Source organism: Acomys russatus, chromosome 3 (assembly GCF_903995435.1).
Source record: "Acomys russatus chromosome 3, mAcoRus1.1, whole genome shotgun sequence".
Taxonomy (NCBI): domain Eukaryota; kingdom Metazoa; phylum Chordata; class Mammalia; order Rodentia; family Muridae; genus Acomys; species Acomys russatus.
In genome coordinates this window covers 20,931,586-20,949,574 of record NC_067139.1, presented here as the reverse complement: position 1 = coordinate 20,949,574, position 17,989 = coordinate 20,931,586, and the positions used below count along the sequence as shown (strand labels likewise).

Here is a 17,989-nt window from a genome sequence, read left to right as displayed (position 1 = left end):
AACAAAGGAGGGACATGACTGCTGTGAGTGAATGTACCCACAGCTGGACTCATGGCTTCTAAGCTGTTCAAGGACTGAAAGTTCTGAGGAGGTAGGCACAGTGCCTTTTTGTTTATAAGACCATGGCACCTGATAATAAAGTGTTTAGTAGTAATTGTCTGAATAATGAATGAATGAATTATTAATTCAATAATTAATTCAATAATAAGCACCAATGTGCATGAGGAAGGTAAAGTCAGGCTTTGAGGATACTATAGTTTGAATCTTGACTGACCTGGAAGGCCAATGAGTTAAAAGCTTGGTCCCTAGGGAGGTGTTATTTAGAGCCGGTGCAACCTTGAAGAGAAGGGGCCTCGTAGGAGGTCTTCGAGTAACTGGTGTTATTGTCTTGAAGGGGATTGTGGGATCCTGTCTCCCTTTAGTCTGTTACATGCTCCTGCAGTAAGGTGACACTCCACCACAGGCCACCAACAGAAACTTCCAAAGCTGTGAGCCTAGCGTCCATTTTTCCATTTGGAAGTTAGTTACCATAGGGATTTGCTGCAGAGATGGAGGACTCACAGGCACAGAGGATGAAGGGAAAGAGTATGTGGACAAGTGGGAGGATGCTGTCACTCTTGGTGGGGTTTTACCAGCTTCTCCTGGTCTTAGGGCCCAGGAGCAGAAACGACACATTGCCTCTGAATTTTAGGCAGGCCACCATCCTCTTGGCTTTCTGAGAGTTACTTGTGCTGCACCAGTGGCCAACACTTGTATCCAAAGAAAAGAACTCGTTAATCACACACAGTACTTAGAATCATTGAGTAAGCCACAATGAATAGGTGTGGGTGTTTTTTTTTTTTTTTTTTTTTAATGTCTCAGGCAACTGTGAGGAAGTGTTCCTAAGGAGCAGACAAGGAGGTAAGTTCCATGAGAGGTAATCACATAAAAAGAGCCATTACAAATGGGGCCTCAAGAGCACTTAGGGTCCTCAGAAATAGATCATTCTGGAGGCTTTATTTCATCAGCTGGGCCTGGGAACAGCTGCCCCTGGGGCTAAGATTGGCAGAGGGATTTCTCTGTAGAGCTTTTCTTGGTCACAGGTGGTTCTTCTTACAGGCAGGTGGGTCTGAAAACCTTTGGGCTCCCTGAGGCTGAGTTTGCTGTGAAGTTTTTGGCAGCCCGTGGTCAGGAGCAGACGACAGTAGCATTGGCACAAGCCACAGTAGCACGGTTTTCATTGTACAGTTCCAGCAAGACCTGGTACTCTCCCTGCAAGGGACACAGGCAAGGCATAAAGCAGATGACCCGCAGTATAGTCAGCCTCTTGATAAAGACAGCCATTCCCCCATCTGCTCTAGGACTGTGCACACTCCACCAACTGCAGAATGAAAAGATTTGTCAAAGCAATGTTCCTGTGTTAAACAGGTAAGGATTCCTTTGTTTGGTTACGGGTCTCTGGACAATGCAGTATAACAATCAATCTAAAGCTTGCATGGCGTTAAGTGTTTTATGTAATCTGAACATGATTAAAGTGAGCCCAAGGATGAGTATAGGGTATACTGCAAGGACTATTTTAAGAAAAGATTTCAGCATCTGTGCATTAAATTTTTTTAAAAATTATATTTATTTATTTTAATGTGATGGGCACTAGTTTTCTTTTATCATATGGGAGCCCAGGCTAGAACTCAGATCACCAAGTACCTTTACCTTCTAAGCCATCTTTCTGGTAAATCTGTGGATCTGGGTGTTTGAGGGGGTCCTGGGTTCTATCCCTCACGAGCACTGAGGAATAGTTCTATTTGTTTGCTGGCAGTGGCATGCCCAGGGACCCAGGAATAGAGACTATGCAAATGGCTTGACAAGGATCCGAGCTGGAGGTCTCCTCCAGATGACCCTGAATGGACGGGAGTTGAGCCGTCTGACAAAGATCTGATCCCTCCTGACCCCTGAGCTCATCAGTTGTTATGATGCCACCTATGACTCTCATAATGCTGCTTTCACTCTGCTCTCCTCTCTCCTTATCTCGATGTGTGCTCCCCCTCACCTGTTCTTTGTTCTCCAAAAATCACTGAGCACAGAAAGCTGGATGTTGTGCCAAATTCAAGTAATAACACCTGGCCAGCAATGCACGCTTAAGGATAAGAATGTCTCTAATGTAGGAGCAACATTAATTTGGGAAAAAGGAAAAAATTGGTTTGTGATTTACAAATGGCACGTGAAAAGTATGAGGCATTGAGGAAAGAAATTCCCAGGGCTGACCCTTTGATCAAGCAAAAAGAAAAATTGCCTATGATTTAGAACTTTAAAGAAAAGGCTTGAATGGATTCTGAGGAAGGCATCAGCTGTGTGTGGAATGGTGAGCGAAGCAGCTTGGGTTAATGATTTGACTTTTTTGGAAAGATTGGCTGCCACAGAGAGCGGACTTTGGAATTGTCATACTAACGAAGAGAAGATTAGAAATTAGAGCTGAGGCATGTAAGGCTGCAGCTACATTTTGCTATGTTCAAGGATTCTATATAAGATGCCTAGCTAGGTAGGCATCAAGCTGAGCTGGAAAAATTAACCGCAAATTGAGGCAATGTTTAGTATTTCTATGCAAAAAATAGCCTAAGAGTGCTAATGTCTAGTTGAAAGGAAACTGCAAAAGCTGTGTCCTTTGGCCAAAACCAAAACTGGCTGAAGAGTTCAAACATTGAAGTTAATAAGAAATAAAATGAAGTACTTGCTTTGGGGGTTAGTGGGGCATAGACATGGCACTTGCTTTCTGATTTCTGAAATTTAGCTGAGGTTGAAATTCTGTAGAATTTTATGCAGCTGTCATGTGAAATAACTGACTTAGACTTCCTTAAAACCTTTCTGACTTTACTTCCTTAAAAAACCAAATAAAGAGTTGATTTTGCACGGCTCCTGTTCATCCCTGCTTCAAGGACTCTCATGGCATCTGGAAGTGCTAGAGCTGGTCCCTCACATTCACTGAGCACCTTTTGTGTGCGAGGCATTGTTCAGGTCTCTGGAGAACCACTAGAACAACTCAAGCCAACTCCTTGCCCTGAATAGCTTGCATCTCACTGAGAGAGATGCAAAGTTCCCAGGGTAAGGAACTCTGCAGATGTAGCCGCTATGGAGGGTTTCAGGCAGGAAATGGAGTGGAAAGAATAGCTGGGTAAGGTTCGGGCTGATGCTGGCTTGCATCTCTAAGTAGGCTGATCAAAGGGAGGCCTTGGAGAGAAAGGCCTGAAAGAGATACAAGAGGATGCCATGCTACTGTGTGGCTGAAGTCTCCATATATTGGAGAGACAGACAAGGGGCCAATAGGGTTTCAGGGAGGAGGGAGATTTAGGGATATTGGAGGCTCATAGGGGACCAGAGTCTCAGAGCTCAGCAGACATGGTGGGGTATTTGCTTTGAGTATGAAAGGGACCCAGGTGTGGCAATTTTCTCAGGTATGATAGATCTCGTTGACTGTTGTGTTTAAAAGAGGTTGTAAGTGGCATTAGCCTAAAAGAAGATACAGCATTTGAAGGAAGGGGCTCTAGATTGTGAATGGCAAGATACACATGCTTCTATATGAAGGATGAGATGATTCAGGGAGCCAAGCCTTTCTGGAGGCAGATGGAGGCATGGGTTACATGACAGGAGGCCAGTGTAGGGGTACTGGACAGATAGCACCCTGTTTCTGTTGCTGAGGAGGGCACTGGAAGTGCAACTTATGGGTCAGGTTGTACCAAGAGGGTATCCATATGTTTTGAAAGCCCAAAGGATCTCCAACTTTTAATTCAGGGAAGAGCAGACACAGACAGATATAGGATCATATGCAGAACCTTAATTTGGGTCAAGGGATTGGAAGTGTTAAAAGAAAAATGAGCTGGTAGTGAGGGCTTAAATAGATACGCCGGTGCTATCATTTCTCAGCATAAAGAAATGATAGTAATGGCTATGCCAATTGCCCTGATCTGATCAATATAGACTCTGCATGTATCCTGAGAGGTCACACTGAACTCTTTAAACACACCCAGATATTGTCCATCAATTAAAAGATAAGTTTTAAGCTAGGGAGGTAGCATAGTTGGTAGTTTCGTGCGCAAACACAAAGACCTGAATTTGTGTCTCCAGAATCTATGGGAAAAAAAAACCCAGCAGGGGTGGTTGTGCCTATAAACATAACCCTTGTGTGTGTGTGTGTGGCATGGGGGGGGGCATTGAGGGTGGAGATAAGTGGATCCTTGAAGCTCAATAGCCAACCAGTCCAGCTGAATTGATGAGCTTCAGGTTCATTATGAGACCTTGTGCAAAAAAATAAAGGTGCAGGCATGGCAAGATGGCTCAAAGGGAAAGGTGCTTCTTGCCAAGCCTGACCATCTGAATTTGATCTTCAGAACCCACAAGGTGCAAGGAGAGAACTGACTCCTGAAAGTTGTTTTTTGATTCCCACACATGCACTGTGACATGTGCAAAACACACACACACATACACACACACACACACACACACACACACACTCACAAACACATAAATGTAAAAAATAAAGATGGAGTGAGACCAAGAGAAGACATCCAATGGACACCTCTGGGCTCCTTACACGCATACACATCCTTGTGCACATGTACATGCACATGTGTACACAACCACACTAATCAGTATATACTACATACATGAATAAGAAAATAAATACATTTCAAAAAAGAAGGAAAATAGCCAAGGTATTGAAGAGTAAATGCTGAGTGGGAAAAACTTTGGTTAAAGAGAAATCTCCAGCTGTTAGTGTCCTATAGGCCTGTGTGGAATGTTTCCCCAGAAGCTATGCCTTTTGTTGGTTCTGCAGGCTGGGTGGGAGCCAGGAGCTTAACAGGTGTCTGCTTCCCACGTACAGGGCCCAGAAGAGGAGGAGAACCAGCCAGCGTCAGGACGCCTGGCTATGCGTCTGGCTGTATCTCTTGGAGCATTGTCACTGGTTGAAGAAGGCAGGAGAGGAGTATGCTGCGAGCGGTGTAGATGGCTACAGTTAGTGCCCGCTGACAACGCTTCTACTTACAATGGTGAGAGACAAAAATGGGTGCAGTCGGATCTGCACTTTTCATTTTGAGTTTTCATGTTTTTCCAGGCCTGTGGCATGCAGTTCAAAGCTCCTTCCACACTGAGCAGGGACAGTGAGTCACAGTGCCCAGGCATGAGAATACATGATCAAATGACCAGAACTCTCCTGTATATTGTGCCATTAAGCTAAGCTGTTCTGCAGGCTGGGTGGACTCAATGCATTTTCAACTTAAGCTGTTTTCAATTCATGGAGAGTTTATGGGATATAATCCTGTGTTAAGATGAGGAGCATCTTTTATAAACCCCGTTACATCTCTGAAGGTAAATTTCCTTTCAAAGAGCTTCTATGACTTAAAGAGTCCCCCCACCCCCTTCCCCTCCCCTGCCTTCGTTGCATAGGAATTGCTAAGGGTAATGGATTTTATAAAGCCAGCAAAGCAAAATGAAATGCAGTTGTTAGCTATTATTACACCAGTCTCTAGCGGGGTATCAGAAGAAAAATGTGGAAAGGAAAAGCATTCAAGTAGCAACAATGTTAAGAAATGCTCCCTGGGAGAGTTCAGGCCCTGCGTGCTGGAAGTGAGGAGAGTTTTCCTTCCTGGAAGAAGTTGTGCATCTCACTGAAAGGCCTGGGAAGCTCGCTGGTGAATCCCAGAGAGGGAGGGCCAGAAGCTCCTGCTATGAGAAGGATTCCTGTGGAAACTGGAGAGGGCCTGTTCCAGCCTCTGTGACTTAGGAGCTCACTGGGTGGGATAGGAGGGAAACAATCTCAGAGCTGAAACCAAGCTCCAGAGATTCCTTCTGCAAGAGGCAGCGCCTCCTTCAGGTCCAGGATGGCTGCAAAGATGAAGCTGAAAGCAAGATGTGAAAATGATGGCATTTTCGTGATGTTTTGTATCCTTCTTTCAAGGAGCAGCAGGAAAATGTGTGGTGATGGCAGAGTAGCTTCAATTCACACGTGTCCTCGCTTTGAGTCTTGCCGTTGAATGCTCAGGACAGGCCAATTTATTTATCTGTGTGTCACTTGCTGTATGACTGCCCCCACTATAAAGTTCGTTGAAACTTAATCCCCAGCATGAGGTCAGAAGATGTGGGACCTGGAACCTTTAAAAGGGGTCTACCCTCTTAAGTGGATTCATTCATTTATAGACTAATAGGTTAAAGCGTCAATGGGTTTTCCTGGGAGTGGGTATGTTATAAAAACTGTGACTCCTTTTGTCCCCTAATGTCCTGTGCTGACTTAGGATGTTGCAAAGTCCTCACCAGCAAGAAGCCCCTTGCCAGATATGACCGCTTTACTCTGGATGTACCAGACTCTGGAGTGGTGGGCTGGGTACATCTTTATTCCTCTGTATTCATGTGTTATATGGTCATATTTGTATGTGAAGATGCATGTGTGTGTGGAATATATGTAATTGTGTGTGCACTTGCAGGTAGACACACCTTTTTCCTTTTTCGAGTCAGGCTATATCACTGGTCTGAAACTCCCCAGGCTGGCTGGCTCATTTCTGCTTTTCCAGCCCTTGGATTATGAGCATGTACCACCTTATCTAGCCCTTTTATTTTGAAGTTTTGTTTGTTTGGTTTTTTTGTTTTTTTGTTTGTTTGTTTGTTTGTTTTTTTGAGACAGGGTTTCTCCGTGTAGCCTTGGCTCTCCTGGACTTTCTTTGTAGACCAGGCTGGCCTCAAACTCATAGACATTTGCCTGCCTCTGCCTCCCTGAGTGCTGGGATTACAGGCATGTGCCATGCTACCTGGCCTTCATCTAACTTTTCAAACTTGGGCTCTGGAGGTCAAACTCAGACCCTTATGTTTGCAAGGCAGCACTTTCCTGGCTGAGCTCTCTCCCCAGGCTGTTCTCCCCATTCTTTACCCACTGAGAGTAAATAGAAGCAGACTAACATCCCAGCTTGGTGGTCATAGGGAAAGGGTGGAAACTAGTGGGATATTGAAGCCTTTGTGGTTTGTAAACTCTTCTTTCTCTGGACTGCCAGGAGCCAGTTGCTGCCTACACATCCCAAGCAAGTCTAGCCATATGGAGCATCCTCCATCCCCACCCCCTGCATCCTGTGGACAAGATGCCAGCATTTCAGGTCTCATTAGGGTTTGCTCTGGCTCAACCCAAAGGTTTTACAGAATACCAGTATGAAGCATCAAAAGGACCACGCCCGCATGTCAAGCGTGCCTCCTAATCATGGCATGTGCTAACACTCTCAACTATTTACGTCTGTTCTCTTATTCTTTTCCACCTCTTTCCTCTCCCCCATGAGTCAAAGATCAACTCTTTGTCACAATAATTACATAACAACACAAAACAGAAAACCAAAACCTTACCTGCGGAACATCAAGTCCAAGGTTATTGACAGGGCCAGCGTAGTATATCTGCTCTGAAAAACATAGACAATATTGTTCATTCATTTAAACAAGCCTCAAAATAATGTCTTCGTGTCAGTCGTGGCCATTAGAGATGCTGATGAAGTCTGGGTAATAAAATAAGAGTAGCCATCGATATAAAAGCTTTACTTTCCTGACTTCAGATGGATCTCAGCCACTTATGAGCAGTAGACCCTGTCTGCCTGTTGCTTGCTCTCCAGTGATGAGGTTGACAGCACAGAGACACCTGGGCAGAGAGCGCTGCCTACATAGTGAGAAGCCCCGAAACAAAGCTCGGAGGCCGTGGAGAGACTGTGGCCGCCTGACTCAGTGGTCAAAAGTCCAGACTGGAGCTGGGAAGCAGGAGAAACACAGGGGAACCCTGAAGCCACTGCCTGTAACTGCCAGGCCAGCCTTTCTCTCTTCCCACTCAGTTACCTTGTTCCTAAGATGGGTGTTTTAATTTAAAAACAGCACCCACTTCCTAGGCCTGGGGAAAAAAATGAAGAGTTAATGAACGCAAAGACTGAAAAGCAGCCCCTGGAAAGCTTTTGCTCTCCCCAGGAACAGAGGGGAGGTTGAGTTTTACAAAGGAGGTATCACTGTCATTGTGGTGGTGACAGTCAGCTAAGTCCTGAGGAACACGAAAGATTTTAAAGCAACAGTATAAAGACAAAGGCCTCGATGTAAAAAACCCCCCAACTTGAGAAAACATAAGAACAGAGAAGGGGGTGGCTTGAATATCTGCGAGGATTGGGGTGCTACTCATTAAGATAGGAAGTCATGGAGAAAAAAGTGTGTCAGGGAAAATTAAAGGGCGTGACCCTTGAAATGACCAATAAAGGGTCTTTGAAAGGAGATGGAAACAGATCTGGAATTGGGGGCAAGAATTAGAGGGCTACAGATATTTGAGTCATTAGCTATAAAGTCATGAGTCCAGCATACAGCATTGAAAGAAGGAAAGCCAGTGGATGCCTGAAGGAAGGAAAATGACCAAATTGCAGAAGACAAGGAATAAACAGAGAGAAGAGGTTAAAAAGACGGAAAGAAGAGACTTGCCATTGAGAGAAGGAGCACCAACATAACTCTGATGCAGGACAACAGACACAGACTGGGCTTGGGGTAGACTGACTTGCAAGGTGGTTAGTACATCAATGCAGGGTGCCTGACTGCACTGGTGTTCTCATTGAAGGTCACAGGCAGAACGCGGAGGCCTTGGGTATTGGTGAGCAAAGGGAGTTATTACAATGGACCTTTATGAACAATGGGGAAGTAAATTCCTTGAGAAGCCGCAGGATTCTTAGGATGTGCTGAGGGCTCAGTTCTCAGTCTGTGGCTAGCATGCAAAGACAAGACTGCCTTAGTTCCGGGAGAAACATTCAGTGGCTTGGATGCAGGCTAGGGTTGCATTGTAGTCACCTTTGGGTTTTTTGTTTGTTTGTTTAGTTTTCTTTTCTCTCTTCTCTAAACACCATCTGTTGCTGCTTACAGCTGGAGGAGCCAAGTGGTGTCATTTATTAGCAACAAGTCCAGCTGCATTCAACACAGATGAATTATCACCTGTCCCCTTTTCAAGAAAAGAACAGTAAAGAATTTAGGTCCCTCACATAGTGGAGGTTGTTTCCCGATCATCACACTGAGTTAGGAATGGTGAAGTGTTTTCACTGGGCCATAAGACTCATCTTTCTTCTGGCCTACGTCAGAGGCCTCCTGTCTCAGTCACTTTAAAAGCCAGGGTAAGATGGGCTGGGGGTAAGCTGGGCACAGTGGCCTGAGCCTGTAATCCCAGCACTTGGGAGGCAGAGGCAGGTGGATCTCTGTGAGTTCAAGGCCAGCCTTATCTACAAAGCAAGTCCAGGACAACCATGGCTACACAGAGAAACCCTGTCTTGAAAAGGCAAAACAAAACAAAAAGAACCAGGGTAACTGGTGTTGATGGCATGCACTTTTAATCCCAGAACTCAGGAGGCAGAGGTAGGCAGATCTCTGAGTTTGATGCCAACTCAGAGATCTACAAACGAGTTCCAGGTCAGTTAGGGGTACACAGAGAAATCCTGTCTTAAAACAATAACAACAACCAAAACAAAACAACTATTTTATTTTATTTTATTTTATTTTTTATTTTTTTATTTTTTTACTTTTTTTTTATTAATTTATTCTTGTTACATCTCAATGTTTATCCCATCCCTTGTATCCTCCCATTCCTCCCCCCCCCCATTTTCCCATTATTCCCCTCCCCTATGACTGTTCCTGAGGGGGATTATGTCCCCCTATATATTCTCATAGGGTATCAAGTCTCTTCTTGGCTACTTGCTGTCCTTCCTCTGAGTGCCACCAGGTCTCCCCCTCCAGGGGACATGGTCAAATGTGAGGCACCAGAGTACGTGAGAAAGTCGTATCACACTCTCCACTCAACTGTGGAGAATATTCTGACCATTGGCTAGATCTGGGAAGGGGTTTAAAGTTTACCTCCTGTATTGTCCTTGGTTGGTGCCTTAGTTTGAGCGGGACCCCTGGGCCCAAATCTGCCTATCATATTGTTCTACTTGTAGATTTCTAGGACCCTCTGGATCCTTTTATTTTGCTGTTCTCCCATGCGTCTCTCATTTAGAGTCCCAATAGGATGCCTTCCCCTCTGTCCCAGTTTCCTGGTAAGTGAAGGCTTTCGTGGGACATGCCCCTTGGGCTAGTATGCAGATATAAGTGAGTATATACCATTTGATTCTTTCTGCTTCTGGGTTAACTCACTCATTATGATCATTTCTAGCTCAATCCATTTATCCACAAATTTCGGGAATTCCTTGTTTTTAATAGCTGAGTAGTATTCCATAGTGTATATGTACCACAGTTTCTTTATCCACTCTTCTACTGAGGGACACTTAGGCTGTTTCCATGTTCTGGCTATTATGAATAAGGCTGCTATGAACATGGTTGAGCAAATTTTCTTGTTGTGTGCTGGAGCATCTTCTGGGTATATTCCAAGGAGTGGAATAGCTGGGTCTTGAGGAAGCCCTATTCCCATTTTTCTGAGATAGCACCAGATAGATTTCCAAAGTGGCTGTACTAGTTTGCATTCCCACCAGCAATGAAGGAGTGTTCCTCTCTCCCCACATCCTCGCCAGCATGTGGTGTCGCTTGAATTTTTGATCTTAGCCATTCTGATGGGTGTAAGATGGAATCTCAGAGTTGTTTTGATTTGCATTTCCCTGATGACTAAGGAGGTTGAGCATTTCTTTAAGTGTTTCTCAGCCATTTGATACTCCTCTGTTGAGAATTCTCTGTTTAGTTCCAAGCCCCATTTCTCAATTGGGTTATTCGGTTTGGTGGTGTTTAATTTCTTGAGTTCTTTATATATTTTGGATATTAGACCTTTGTCAGATGTAGGGTTGGTGAAGATTTTTTCCCAGTCTGTAGGCTGTCGCTTTGTTCTCTTGACAGTGTCTCCTGCCTTACAGAAGCTTCTCAGCCTCATGAGGTCCCATTTATTAATGGTTGACATTAAGGCCTGGGCCGTTGGTGTTCTGTTCAGGAAGTTGTCTCCTGTGCCAATATGTTCCAGGCTCTTTCCCACTTTTTCTTCTAAGTGGCTTAGTGTCTCTGGTTTTATGTTGAGGTCTTTAATCCACTTGGATTTGAGTTTTGTGCAAGGTGACAAATATGGGTCCAGTTTCATTTTTTTACACATAGACCTCCAGTTAGACCAGCACCATTTGTTGAAGATGCTATCCTTTTTCCATTGAATGGATTTGGCTTCTTTGTCAAAAATCAAGTGACCATATGTGTGTGGATTCATATCTGGGTCTTCGATTCGATTCCACTGATCAACCAGCCTGTTGCTGTGCCAGTACCATGCTGCAAAACAACTATTTTAAAATAGACCAACTGGTTGTTTTTAGTTAGCTTAAAAGACAGTGGGTTCCACCATGACATTTCGTTTGTTTGTTTTGAGTAAAGGTCTCATCTAGTCCAGGCTGGCCTTGGCTTAACTAAGAAGCTGAGGAGGATCTTGAATTTCTGATCCTCCTGCCTCAGCCCTCCAAGACCTGTGACTGCAGGTGCACCATCCCCAGATGACATCTCATTTTCACACATGCATATTGCAGTAGGAGAGTAAGGTGGAGGGGGGCTCCATAGCCATCAGGATAAACATGGAAAACAGCAACAAAACCAGCTGTTGGCAGGACTGGAGAACATGCCTCTGCAGGGTTGCGTAGAGCATGTGTGAGAACACACTTCCAAAAGCTGGGAAAGGTAGATGCTACATGAATCTAGGGGCCTGGGGCTAAGTCCAGTGTGTCTGTCTACGTCTCTGTCTCTCTCCTCTTTCTCACATTAAAGCAATCTCTCTCTCTCTCTCTCTCTCTCTCTCTCTCTCTCTCTCTCTCTCTCTCTCTGTGTGTGTGTGTGTGTGTGTGTGTTTTCCAGAGTGACCAACAAGGCTAGAAGGAGGTACCAGATCCTTGGAGCTGGAGTTATTGACATTTGTAAGCTGCTTGATGTGGAACCTGGGATCCAAACTCTATGCTTGACCACTGAGCCATCTCTCCAGCCTTGCCTTTCTTGATGATAAGCTATCTCTATTTCTAAAATTAGCTAGCATCCCCAGTCCAGTTCTTTGTTCCTGGATACGCAAACCTGGAAATCTCAGAAGGTGCCTTCGGATTCCAGGCTATCCCTACAACATACATATATGGTACTTTGCTTATGTTTACCTTCAAATTGCCTTCTTTCTCACCTGCCATCCTGCTGGTCCCCTTCCTACCTCAAACTTATGGTTTCTCTCTGTGAGTGCATTCATTTGGGCATATTATATGCCTACTTTATTGCTTTTGGGTGGCCTGGAGCAAATGGCTTGAGCTGAGCAGCAGAGATGGGTATAAGGCCCAGCTCTCTCAGTCACTAGCAAAATGACAGTGGCCAATCTTGCCTCTCAACTTCTAGACTCACAGAATAGACTTCCTGCAGGGTCCAAGGAGAGGACTAGAGAGCTTGACTTTAGCCTCATTAGGCAGAGTGTGGAACCCAGTAAGAGTAATGGCAATTGTCACTAGTTGATTATTAGTCAGCGCAGAGAAGTGTCACTTGACGGATTCTGACGGCTACGATGACACTCAGTTTTGGAAAGTCTTGTGTGGAAGCATGTGTGTTTCTTTTCCGCTTTTTCAGTTTCAGAAATGGACACGTATAGCTGTTTGAAGAACATCATTTGGATGATCGCTGCTCTTCTCCGATGCTCACTTAGTGCCCCAGGGTTTGCTAATTTGCGCTCTTCACCCTTAACAGGTCCTTCCACTGGGAGAGGCGTTCACTAAATTGGTTTTCTATGCTTCACACTTTCAACTGGAGCATTTTTGGGGCCCATGATGTTCCCGAGAATAGCTGCGAGTAACTTGGGGAAGTGACTTTTTGTTGTTAACTCGACAAAACAACACCTAAAATTAAATGCTCGTTCCTTCCCCTCTCAGGCCTCTTCGTTTCTGAGAATCCTTTAATTAACATTCTCACACTCTGTGCTATAAAAAGGTCCCCAGGGTGCTTGCACCCATTTCTTCCTTTCCCTCATTGGAATACTTATTCAATTCTAATGTGCCGAAGATTAAAGAAATTCACTTTTTTGATTCAGAAAACCTTTCTAAGAATTGGCCTTTTTTTTTCCTCATTAAAGAGAGTAAATTGGCTTTAGTTCAAGCAAGCTTAATTTGATCATCTTTTTGTTGTGCTAGGGATTAATGCCATGCTCACTATGGGGGTGATGGGCCACTGAGCCCCACTCCTACCCCAGACACTGACTTCTACAGCACGGACACACAGGCCCCACATGGTCCAAGGACACAGACTTGGGGTGAAGGTCTGTGCCTTGCTCCCTCTTTCCCCACCCCTAGGCTCCACAACCATCATGGATCCCAGCCTCTGTATCCAGCCTGGGTCCTGTTTCCGTAGTTCTCTCTCCAGTGATGACAACATGGGTGGGTGTAAGTGCTTGTTGGATGAGTCCCACTGACCTGAGTGAGAACTTCATGCACTGGGGATGACTCTGTTTCAAGCTCTTTAGTTCTGGCTGCACTGGTCAGTGCTTGGTAGGTTCAGTTAATTGGTCGGAGTGGGAGATGCTTCTGCACAGGCTCCACTGAGCTCAGTCAATTGCTCCATCTTTTTGTTCTCTGAAACCAGGCAGAGGCTGGAGCAAGTGAAGGTGCTCCCAGCGTGGAGGTGCTCTCGGAGTGGCGGTGTTCCCGAGTGGAGGTGCTCTTGGAGTGGAGGTCCTCCTGGAGTGTAGATCCTCCCATAGTGGAGGTGCTCCCAGAGTGGAGATGTTCTCGAGTGGACGTGCTCCCACAGTGTAGGTCCTCCTGTAGTAGAGGTGCTCCCAGAGTGGTGAACTCCACTGGAAGCATCTGTACCCTTCCTCAGACCTTTCTAGGACATCCTTAGACTTTCTTCCACTTTCAAAACATTTAAGCATTGGTACAGTGTTTTCACAATGTAAAAGTACGTAGACTAACGATTATGATGCCAAGTCTATTAGTGTATGTAGAACGAAGGCTATATTTTAAAAGGTTATTATATTTTTATGTGCTATGCTGGGGATTGAACCTAGGGCTTTACCTATGTTAGGCAAGTGCTTGATCACTGAACTACAATCCTCAGCCCCCTTTATTTGTTTACCCAGCCTTTTTCTTGGGTGTTGAAACCAGAGCACTTACTTTATGGCTGACCATTGAAATCCTCAAGATGAGTTGGCTGTGCAATAGCTGCCATCTTGGGTACAGCTGTGTTGGTCCTGCATGGAATTCACATGGCTGAATCTGCAGTAGACAGCTCACCCCATCCAGGTAGTGTTTGCTTGCCTCTCCAGTTATGATTTCTCTTGCCTTGGCAGGGCATCTGTCTGCCACAGGTAGCTCTGAAGCTGCAACAGGGAGCCTTAGAGAGCTATAAAATCACCTGTGGGTGTGCATCAGTGTAAAGACACCTGTGCCGGGTAGTGTTTGCTCATCTGGGAAGAGGGAACCACACTTGGGACAATACGTCTATGAGATTGGGCTGTAGGCAAGTCTGTGGGGGCGCATGTTCCTTATTAATGATTGATGTGGAAGGGCCTAGTCCTCTGTTGGTGTTTCCACCCCTTGGCATGTGGTACTGGGTTGTGTAAGAAAGGCAGCTGAGCATCATCAGCCTTGAGGTCTTCCTCCATGGTCTCTGCTACAGTTCCTGTCTTGGGTTCCTGCTCTGACTTCCCTCCATGACAGCCTGTAAGCTGTAAGATGAATAGCCCCTTTCCTCCCCCAAGTTGCTTTTGGTTCTGGTGTTTATAACATCAATATAAAGCCAACTAGGACAACAGTAGGTGTTCCTTTCTTTTCCCTTGGGAAGCCCACATTTATGCTGTGGATGTGAACTCTGCCCCTCCTGGTGCCTCTTGTTTAACACCTGTTCTTGAGTCTACACTGCGTCCTACCTCTGCTTAAAACACTTACTTTTCTTCACTTGGACTCTTTCTGAAATTTCTTTCTGTTATATATTCAGGGACCTAGATTTACCCGAGTGGAGGTGCTTAAGGATGTGGGAATAAGTGTAGGGTCATATGAATCGGGCTATGGGTCTTGGTGCTGGTCTGTTGCCCCAGCAACTGGTGATATTTTGAGGCCTGCTCCTTTCTGCTGGGCCAGTAAGGCAAACAGGTTATCCCAAGCTATAGAAAACTATCAACAAAGTGTATACCAAAGACATTTAAAGCTGACCAATGCAGCCACGCACTCCTAGTGTTGTCCCCCCAATAAGAACACCCAAGATCCATCCTGTCAACAAATTTCTATTAAGTAACACAGGAATGTGAGGGCCAGTTTCCACACTGTACATCCGATCTCAAGAATGCTTGATCTCACAGTAGGAAGTCTGTGCCTGCGAAGGTTAGTGCTGCCAGCTTGACAGGGTGTAGAATTGGCTCAGAGAGTGGCCTCCGGGCACATCTGTGAGGAAGTTTCTAGCTCGAGTTAACTGAGGTGGCTGGTCTAAATGTGGGTGGCACTATTTTATGGTCTGGAATCTCAGGCTGAAAAAGAAGGTGAAAGCAGGCAGAGCACCAAAGTGCACCCTGGTCTGCTTCTCAACTGTGGATGCAATGTGGCCAGGCTGTGATAAGTGGTATCTCCTTTTTCCTTTCTAAAGATTTATTTACCATGTATATGGTATTCTGTCCACATGTGTGCCGGGTATGTCCCATGTGTGCCAGAAGAGGGCACCCGATCTCATCATAGATGGTTGTGAGCCACCATGTGGTTCCTAGGAATTGAACGTGGAACTTCTGGAAGAATAGACAGTGCACTTAAACTCTGAGCCATATCTCCAGCCCCAAATTGCATCTCCTGAACAGTGAACCAAAACGAACAAACAAACAAACAAAAAACCCCAAAAAACCTTTCCTTCTTTAGGTTGCTTTTGTTAGACTTTTGATCACAACAGTGAGAAAATTAGTGTTCATAGTACAAAAGTCTTGGACCAATGCCACTCTTTTACTTCTTAGGTTCTGGCTGGTAACTATTCTCTCCTCTCTGAGTTGATGAATTTGAGTGGTTTTTTGTTGTTGTTGTTGTTTTGTTTTTAACTTTTGGTTTACACACATAAAGGAAACCATGCAACGTCTGTCCTCTCTGTGGCTTATTTCACTTAGCACATTGTCCTCCAGTTTTATCCATGGTGTTAAACAGAATGGGGTTTCCTTTCTCCTCTCCTCCCTTCCCTGCCCCCACCACTGTGTGTACTTTTGTGTACATGTTCACACATGTGTGCATGCTGGGGATTGAACCAGGGCCTTGCATGCTTCTGGGACATTTTTTTAAAATCATTGTCTTGTAGAATCCCTGAGTTATTTTTGTTTCACTTTTGAGAAATTTTATTATACATATGTGTGTGTGTGTGTGTGTGTGTGTGTGTGTGTGTGTGTGTGTGTGTGTGTGTTTCACCTGCATACAGGTCTGTGCACAGCTTGTACCTGGTACTTTCAGAGGCCCGACGAGGGCATTGGATGTCCTGTAACTGGAGTTACAGATGCTTGTGACTCACCATGTGAGTGCCGGGAATTGAATCATGGTGCTCTTGAGCCATCACTCCAGCCCATTTTTGTTTTATTTTCAAAGTACACCCTAGGAGTTTCTGCTGCATACCTGCTTCAAGTCTCATGTGGGCCTGCAGGGCCTCAGCACATGCTTGCAGAGAGTGTGTGGTGAGGGTTGGGAGAAGCAGAAATCCATCAGAGGCTGGAGGGACCCTCTGATGTCATCCCAGGTCACGGGGTTGAGTGCCACCTGGGTATAAGGACTCTGCTTTAAAGAGATGTCACACAGAGAATCGAGGAAATCAGTGATGTGAAACCCCAGAGGATGACCTTGACCTGGCAACCTTCGGACTTTGAGGAGGACAATCCTGCAAGGCCCACTGCAGTTCCTCCAGGACCCCAAGCTGGAGATCAGCTCTATGGTACAGTGATGGCTAGCTTTTCTGCCTTGTTGGGACCCTTTCCGTACCCCCACCTCACTCCTGCTTAGTGTTAGGCTTCCAAGTTCCTTATTTCTTTCTTTCCACAGGGAGGATCCCAAATGCAGAGTACTCCCTGGCAGAAAGTGCCTGCTAAGGTTTGACTAGCTTGTCTGTACCCAAACCCAGGGGGGTTTAAGAGAGAGAGTGGGCTCTTTGAGATGCATTTGGGTCACATGGGATAGCACCCCCCATAGAGGGATGGGCGCTCTGGCTCTGCAGGGGCTGCGCTGGTTAGCATGAGAGCAGGTTCGCAGTGGAGCAGAGCGGTGCCCTTCATCTCCTCCCCTTGCTCCTCCTGTCATGTTATAAAGCATCAGCAGGCCTCAGCAGATGTGGGCATCCTTGCTTGAACTTCCTAGACTCCAGAACTACAGATCAAAACAAACTCGTTTCCTTTATAAAGTCCCCAACCTCAAGGATTCTGCTATAGAACTAGAAGACAGGCCATGTTGGTGCCCTATGTTCCTTGCGAACACTGTCTCAAGGATTCAATTGCTGTGATGAAACACCACGACTGAAAGCAGATTGGGGAGGAAAGGGCTTACTTCGTCTTATACTTCTAGGTGTCAGTCCATCACTGAGGGAGCAGGACAGGAACTCAACTAGACCAGGAACCCGGAAGCAGGAGCTAACGAGAGGCTATGGAGGAGTGCTGCTTACTGGCTTCCTCCCCATAGCTTGTTCAGTCTGCTTTCTTACATGACCCAGGACTACTGCCTACGGGTGGCACAGCCCACACAATGCACTGGGCCTTCACACATGACTATTCGTCAAGAAAATACCCTACAAGTTTGCCGATAGCTGGATCTTACAGAGCCCTCTCAGATGACTAGCCTGTGTAAAGCAGACTAAAAACTAGTCATCCCATGCACCAAGGCTATATTTGAGCTAGTGCTGGCCCAAGACACTCAGCTGTTGATTCGTTTGGACCTGCCTCTGATGACAGGCTACTCAGTCTACAGATTATTGAATGGCCTGGAGTTGTTTTTCCTGACTTTTAAGTCAAAAATCAGGAAAAAAATTTCATGTCCTGAATCATGCTCGTGAATTCTCTGAACCCTGC

General features: G+C 45.4%; 1 protein-coding gene across 1 annotated transcript in view; it reads right to left on the bottom strand.

Annotated features, from left to right (window-relative positions):
- Positions 1–1,167: 1,167 nt before the first annotated feature.
- Ly86 (lymphocyte antigen 86) overlaps positions 1,168–17,989 on the bottom strand; it is a 66,392-nt gene continuing 49,570 nt past the window's right edge. The window contains exons 4-5 of the mRNA XM_051170162.1: positions 7,351–7,403; positions 1,168–1,251 (exon numbers count right to left, since the gene is read on the bottom strand). Of these exons, the coding sequence (XP_051026119.1) occupies positions 1,168–1,251; positions 7,351–7,403 (137 nt within the window). The remainder of the gene's footprint in view (positions 1,252–7,350; positions 7,404–17,989) is intronic.